The 6,769-nt window shown below is 58.0% G+C and overlaps 2 protein-coding genes across 2 annotated transcripts; one reads left to right on the top strand and one right to left on the bottom strand.

Annotated features, from left to right (window-relative positions):
* Nucleotides 1-15: 15 nt before the first annotated feature.
* On the bottom strand, nucleotides 16-3,103 carry LOC148813753 (uncharacterized). The gene is made up of 3 exons (XM_088907745.1): nucleotides 3,008-3,103; nucleotides 2,045-2,538; nucleotides 16-1,472 (listed from the first exon to the last, which is right to left on the bottom strand). The coding sequence occupies exons 2-3, from the start codon at nucleotides 2,528-2,530 to the stop codon at nucleotides 864-866; spliced, it is 1,095 nt and encodes a 364-aa protein (XP_088763871.1). The 5' UTR covers nucleotides 2,531-2,538; nucleotides 3,008-3,103; the 3' UTR covers nucleotides 16-863.
* A 283-nt stretch (nucleotides 3,104-3,386) lies between these two features.
* Nucleotides 3,387-6,542, top strand: tpgs1 (tubulin polyglutamylase complex subunit 1). The gene is made up of 2 exons (XM_088907650.1): nucleotides 3,387-3,694; nucleotides 5,336-6,542. The coding sequence occupies exons 1-2, from the start codon at nucleotides 3,387-3,389 to the stop codon at nucleotides 5,859-5,861; spliced, it is 834 nt and encodes a 277-aa protein (XP_088763776.1). The 3' UTR covers nucleotides 5,862-6,542.
* The last annotated feature ends 227 nt before the right edge of the window (nucleotides 6,543-6,769 follow it).

The raw sequence follows: 6,769 nt of genomic DNA, 5'->3' as shown, positions 1-6,769 counted from the left end.
AACACCAGCTTTAGGTTCAGCTTTGATTTCTAATACTCTTTATTGTTTTCCAACTGCAACAGAAAGAGATGATTTTAAATCCGAATCTGAAGAGGTCTATGAATGAAAGGTCTATGCTGCATGCGTGCAAAAATAAAAGTGGAGCTAATGAAGCAATTAACTCAAAATAAAGCCCTGCAATAGCAGGATTAGGAAGAGTCCAGTTAGACAAAAACCACATCAAGCTGATTGTCAAATCGTTTGCACTGTAGCAGCCTGCAGCCCAGAGCGAGTGGAGGGCTGTGTTCAGTCTAGCCCACGGGGTCAAGGAAATGCAATCTAGAGAAGATAAGATCACTTTATTGGCCATATACAATTTCTTGCATTAGGAATTTGTCTTTTCACAGACCCCAGCTTGCTCTCCATGAGACACAGATGGGGAGAGAAGCTGGGGGTCAGAGTGCAGGGTCAGCCATTTATACGGCGCCCCTGAAGCAGCTGGGGTTAAGGGCCTTGCTCAGGGGCCCAACGGAGTAGGATTCCTCTGCCGGCCGCGGGATTTGAACCTGCAACCTTCCAGCCACAGGCGCAGATCCTGAGCCACAGAGCTACTGCACCGCCCCCTGCATGGTTTGATAAGGGATCAGCCATGTACATGCAGTCGCAGGCAGGGCGGCCTGTGCCACCCCAGCACCCCCTCGGGCACACTACCGCTCACGGCAGGAAGGAGAGAGGGAGCCAGCGCCGGGGCACCAGACCCACAGCTCTGAGGGTCTTGGGTTTCAGGAGACAAACCTACCCTGCTGTCCGCTGCCACTGTACGGCCATGATGTACAGAGGCGAAACAAGACCGACCCACGATGCACTGCAGCACAAGTCCCGGCTCAGACCGCCCGGTCCTCCTGGCCGCCGCGGCGGCTCTCGCTGTCGCTGGTCTCCCCGCCCCAGCGGCCGCCGGGCTCGCGGTGGGTGCGCTCGTGCTTCACCAGGTTGGAGCGGTGGTTGAAGCCGCGCGGGCAGCGCGGGCAGCGGAACTGGCGCTGGTTGCGGTGGGTGCGGCCGTGCTGCAGGAAGGTGGAGCGGTGGGCGAAGCTCTTGCCGCAGCCCTCCTCGCCGCAGCGGAAGGGCCGCTCGCCCGTGTGCGTGCGCACGTGCTCCGTCAGCGACGCCTCCCACTTGAAGCCGCGGCCGCAGGTGGGGCAGCGGAAGGGGCTGTCCTGCGCGTGCACGCGCTCGTGCTTCACCAGGCAGGCGGCGCGCTTGAACGCCTTGCCGCAGGCGGCGCAGCGGAAGGGCTCGGCCGCCGAGTGCACGGCCTGGTGCTTGGTGACGTCGCCCTGCAGCTTGAAGCACTTGCCGCAGGTGGGGCAGGGGTAGGGCCGGCGGTCGGAGTGCACCAGCCGGTGCTTGATGAGGTCGGCGCAGCGGGTGAAGCGCTTGTGGCACTGCGGGCACTCGTACGGGCGCTCGCCCGTGTGGATCCGCTGGTGCTCCTGCGAGGAAAGGCAGGAGTGGGGGGGCATGAGACCACGAGGCAGGAGGAGATCCCAGACAGACACCCCTTCTTCCGGTACAGGGTCGCGGGGGCAAGCAACAGGCGGAAGGCAGGGTACGCCCTGGATGGGACGCCAGTCATTCACAGGACAGACACACACTCACACCAGGGCCAATTTTCCCAGAAGTCAATTAACCTACCAGCATGTGTTTGGACAGCGGGAGGAAACTGGAGCATCCACAGGAAACCCATGTGACCACGGGAAGAACATGCAAACTCCTCACAGACAGCACCCCAGGTCTGGCTGGATTTGAACCTAGGGCCCCGACGCTGCGAGGCTCTGCATCACTGAGCCGCCCTGCTTTACTCCCACTTTCTCAAACCGCCCCACACAAGCGTTCGCAGCTAGAAGCACTGCAGGACACCCCTACGACACTCGGTCAGTTTCGCGCTCTGATCCCCGGTCCAGTTTGCTGGGAGAAAGCCCCCCCCCCCCCCCGAACCCGGGATGCTCAGATCGGCCGAGCACGAGCGCCAGCTCCCCCTGCACGAGGGTCCCAGAACGCCCACCTGGAAGCCAAGCAGGTGCTTGATGTCCTTGTCACAGACGTCGCAGTGGTAGACCTTTGGGATCGGCCTCCTGCGAGCGGCTCGCCGGCTGGGTTTCTTCTGGATCCTCCTGCTGGGGAAGTCTGTCGGGGAGTCGGAGTCCCAGTTGCTCTCGATTTCCACCGTGACCTCGGGCGGTTCTGGAGTCTCCGGCCACACGGTGGGGCCATCGTCTCCCACCTCCAGCTTCAGCGCCAGGACGTCGCTGCGCCCCTCCTGAGCCCATGGGTCTGGGGGTTCGGATTTCACCGCGGCATCCCCGTTATCGGCGGGGTCGGGCTTCACCGTGACGTCACCCCGAGGCGCGTACTCACACTGGGTGGCGACGTCATCGAACCGCGGCGCGTATTCCGTCTTGACCGTGACGTCACAGCGGCGGACGAGCAGGTCACCGTCCCGTCCCGACACTGGGAACTCTTCCTCCTCCCTCTTCACCCTCGCAGCCATTGCTCCGTCTGCAAAAATCGCGGCAGTTAAGAAATTCAGAAAAGCATGCTTTAGGGCACCACATGAAGGGAAGGGACTTATAGGCGGAATAAAATATATATAAACGAAACGTGCAAGAGAATGGAGAAAAGACAGCAGTTTTGACAATAACAAAGTTGTTTTTTTCTTTATTTCTACTGTTGGGACCCACGCAAAAAGTGCAGACAATTTATTAAAACAGAATACAACGCCTAGGCTACAACAACAACAGCCGACATCCATTCAGGAACGGCAGACGGGATAGCAGGACAGGTCTCAACTCCAACACACCGCTGCAAAGCGGAAGTCTCGGCTCTCCGCTGCACGGAGCAGCAGCAGGTCGCCCTGGTGCCTTTAAATTGAATTTCCCATTCGAGTGCGCACACGCCGTGCCTGATTCGAGACCTGCACTCATGCCTTCCTCGGAGATGTTTTGCCAACAGGTTGCATTAGGCTTACCTGGACAAAACTGAGACGTTACTTTTTATTTCGGTACGCTAGGGAGGAGCAAAAAAAAAAAACAACTCATCACCCTCGAGTTGACCTTTTCATCAAGATTCATGATCCGGGTCACGCAGCGGCGTCCATAGCGACAGCCACTCGCTCTGCATGGCAACCGACCGCTGACATGCCGAATTGTATACAGCGCTTTAATACCGTAACAAGATCTTCACTGGTTTGATATTATATAAAGTGGCGGCGCTGCCCCTCGCTTAGGATTTAAAAAGACTGTGTGGAAGGCAATTGTAACGTGTGTGTAACACAGCTGTCGAGCTCTGCCCCAAGTAAAAATGGTGCTTTAGATGGCATCATCGCATCAAGAAAAGTACTTCCGTTGATGACCAAAACAAACATGGCGGAGAAGCGGCGGTCTGGTGCAGTGGTGGTCGTGGAGGACTCGAAACCCCCCAAACCGGACACGGAGAGAGAGTTTCTGTCGCAGGTGGGAGTGGAGGGGCCCCTCCGAGGGGCGCTGCTGAAGCTGCTGGAGGCCAGGGCGGAAGACCCCATCGCTTTCCTGGCCGATCACTTCACGAATTTGGCGCAGGCATCCGAAAACGGGGCAGCGAGCGGCGGCTGCGGAGCGGAGCAGCAGCTCCGGGCGAGAGCTCTGTGGCACCTCGGCCTGGCCCATCACTCCCAGAGGTGACACACTCCGCCACCGCTCGCTTGCTTTTTCACAGCTGATCCTCCTTCCTGACGAGGCAGCCGCGTCTGGCTCCCAGTGCTGAGCTCTTCCCCCGTTATTTTGGTAAAATCCTTGCAGTCTGAGGGGGAATACGTTATTTTATTTAGATGCCCGCTTTGGTGCAAATTCTTATATGTTCCCGATTTAAATACGTAGTGGGACTTAAGTTAAAGTCGGCAGCTCTGTCACCCTGCAGCTCCCAGCTGGCAGCCCCACTGGAGCCCAGCAGGTGTGAGCCTGGCCAGTACCTGGATGGGAGACTCCTGGGAAAGCTGAGGCTGCTGCTGGAAGAGGTGTTAGTGGGGCCAGTAGGGGGCGCTCACCCTGCAGTCTGTGTGGGTCCTAATGCCCCAGTATAGTGACGAGGACACTGGACTGTGAAAAGGTGCCGTCCTTCGGATGAGACATAAAACCGAGGTCCTGACTCTCTGTGGTCATTAAAAATCCCAGGGTGTCTCTTGAAAAGATTAGGGGTGTTACCCCGGTGTCCTGGCCTTTACCCATCATGGCCTCCTAATAACCCCCATCTCTGAACTGGCTTCATCACTCTGCTCTCCTCACACTGAGAGCTGGTGTGTGGGGAGCGGACTGGCGCATCATCCAGGTGGGTGTGGAGGGGATCCCCATTACCTGTGAAGCCCTTTGAGTGGAGTGTCCAGAAAAGTGTAAAGAATTATTATTAATTATTATTAAGTAGGTAATAATAAACTTAGTGTTCACAAAGTTCACTCAATCCTAGCAATTTAGGTCTCCAGGTTAAACTGTTGCAAATTGGCTTCGTGGTTTTCAGGTGGGCGCAGGGCTTGGGGAGGTGTTGGTTGGGGGGGCGGCGGCGTTATACCGATCGGCTGGCAGGGTTCGGGGGAGCGATCGCCATGGTAACCTGGAGTAGGAAGAGGGTCATCCAGGTCTGGATTAACGCGCCGCTTCTCTGAATGTGACGGTGGTCCGGCGTGAGCGATCCGTGTGACGTAGACCACCGGGGCCCCTCCAGATCTCTGCACCCCAGAATCTTGCTACATCCAGCTGCTGGGTGGGTGCGCCGGCGGTGCCGGGCAGCTGCAGGGGGCGGGCAGGGCTGTGACGAGCCTGTCAGTACGGGGGGTTTCAGCTCCGCCTCACAGACTGAGGACCACCTGTGGTAGAGTAGTAGTAGAGCAGACCACCTGTAGTAGAGGAGCAGTAGAGTAGACCACCTGTAGTAGAGTAGTAGTAGAGTAGACCACCTGTAGTAGAGGAGCAGTATGCGAGCAGAGGAACAGGAGAGGCTTCTTCAGGAGTAGAGGAGTTTATCGCCATATGCTCATGTACACTGGAATTCTTATTCACACTGATCTCTCGGGACAGTACACCACTGCATGTAGATAGTACATCTATATATAGAGTAATATACTAGATTTAATATATTTATAATATACCCAGTATAATACAACACTAGATCAGGACAATAAATATGTAGGAGTGAAAGAACCATTGTAGACCGTGCAGACGTGCACTGACTGTGAGGCGCTGTGGGGAACCGGTCAGGGAGAACTGCTGGGCCTCTTGTGGGGGCCGGGACGGCCGCTGAACTGACCCGTCTCCCCCCCCGTCCACAGGTGCGCCTTCAGCAACAACGTGCGCCTGGCCTACGAGCTCCTGGCACAGGGCGGCGGGCGCCGGCGGGGCGGGCTGCGGGGCCAGGCCTACTCGGAGCTGCTGCGCTGCCTGTGCCGGGATGGCGGCGTGTCGGAGGCGGCGGCCGCGCCCCTCCTGCGCCGGCTGGGCTGCCAGGCCCACGAGGCCGTGCCCTTCGACCTCTTCCGGCAGGGCGTGCTGACCTGCGCCGTGTTCGCCGACCACCTGCGCGCCGCCCGCGCGCTGTACGCCGCCGTGGCCCGCGCGGGGCGGGGCCCCTGCCGGGCCGCGCTGGAGGCCCTCCGCGACGCGCTGGACACCGCCGCCGCCCCCGACGCCGCCCGCTACCTGCAGGCCGGCGCCAAGATCGCCCCCTGCAGGCTGGCCCGCGCCATGGCCCTCGCCCGCGCCCCCGGAGAGTCTCACCCGGAGCCGCTCATGGAGCCCCAGGAATTCGAGGAAGAAGCAGCCGCCCTCTTCATCAGCCGAGTCAGAGCCGTGTCCTGAGCTGCTGCGCTCCAGCACATTAAAACGAGAAGCCCTGGGACACAGATCCTTCCGGATCCTGTTCCTCAGCTTCCGAACGGAATCACTCCTTAAACACTGTGCGCAAGGTCCAGATCTGTAAACTGGGGAACAGAATTCCCATTTATTGTAAAACTGTCATTCCTGAGGTCTAGAAGATCACCCAGTATTACTGATATTCAGTCTGCTGGAGCCCTGAATCTCCAGTGCATGAGCATGGTTGCTTGTTTCCAGTAATGACTCTTTTTTTCCCTTGCCCAGTAACCCGCACGCTGACGAACGTGTGTGAAACGGCTGAGACTGTGCTGAGGGGTGTCGCGCTCTGGGGCTGCAGGTCTGTGCTGCTGCAGCAATCTGGCCTTGCAAGCAAACAGGCATGGAAATGTGTTTTGCTTTTTGGGGGGGGGGGGTGTGTGAAAATTGGCGCTCTGTAAAGGGAGGGCTGGGTGAGAGGGTGTACTGTAAGCGACACAACACCAGGCCGGAAAGGGAGCACGCACAAACCAGCACAGCTGACTGACACCCGGGGCCACGATCAGTGGCCTCGCTGTGTCTGCAGAGCTGGGGCAGGCGTTCGCTCGGACAGGAGAAATCATCCGCCCGCGTCGGACACTTCCTCCTGTTTTCGTCTCCCGTTTAAGACTAATAAAGAGACGTTGCAGTTGCTTTGCCTGTTTGTGTCCTCTCAAAGGTGGCGGATTGGTTTTAGGCGCTGGGGCGGGCGAGTGCCAACTGGGGGCTGTCTCACGTTATCCACGGCGGTCCAGAAACACAGCTCCACGCTCTTCCCTGCTGCAGTAACAGGTTTTAAATCAAATCAAAGTTTATTTATCAAATGCACAGCAATACAGCGTGCAGCAGTAGTTGCTGGCAATGAGATGTCTTTTCTG

This window comes from Atractosteus spatula, chromosome 28 (genome assembly GCF_055471065.1).
Source record: "Atractosteus spatula isolate fAtrSpa1 chromosome 28, fAtrSpa1.hap1, whole genome shotgun sequence".
NCBI lineage: Eukaryota > Metazoa > Chordata > Actinopteri > Semionotiformes > Lepisosteidae > Atractosteus > Atractosteus spatula.
The sequence above is the reverse complement of the archived record's forward strand: the minus strand, read 5'-3'. Positions and strand labels throughout refer to the sequence as shown.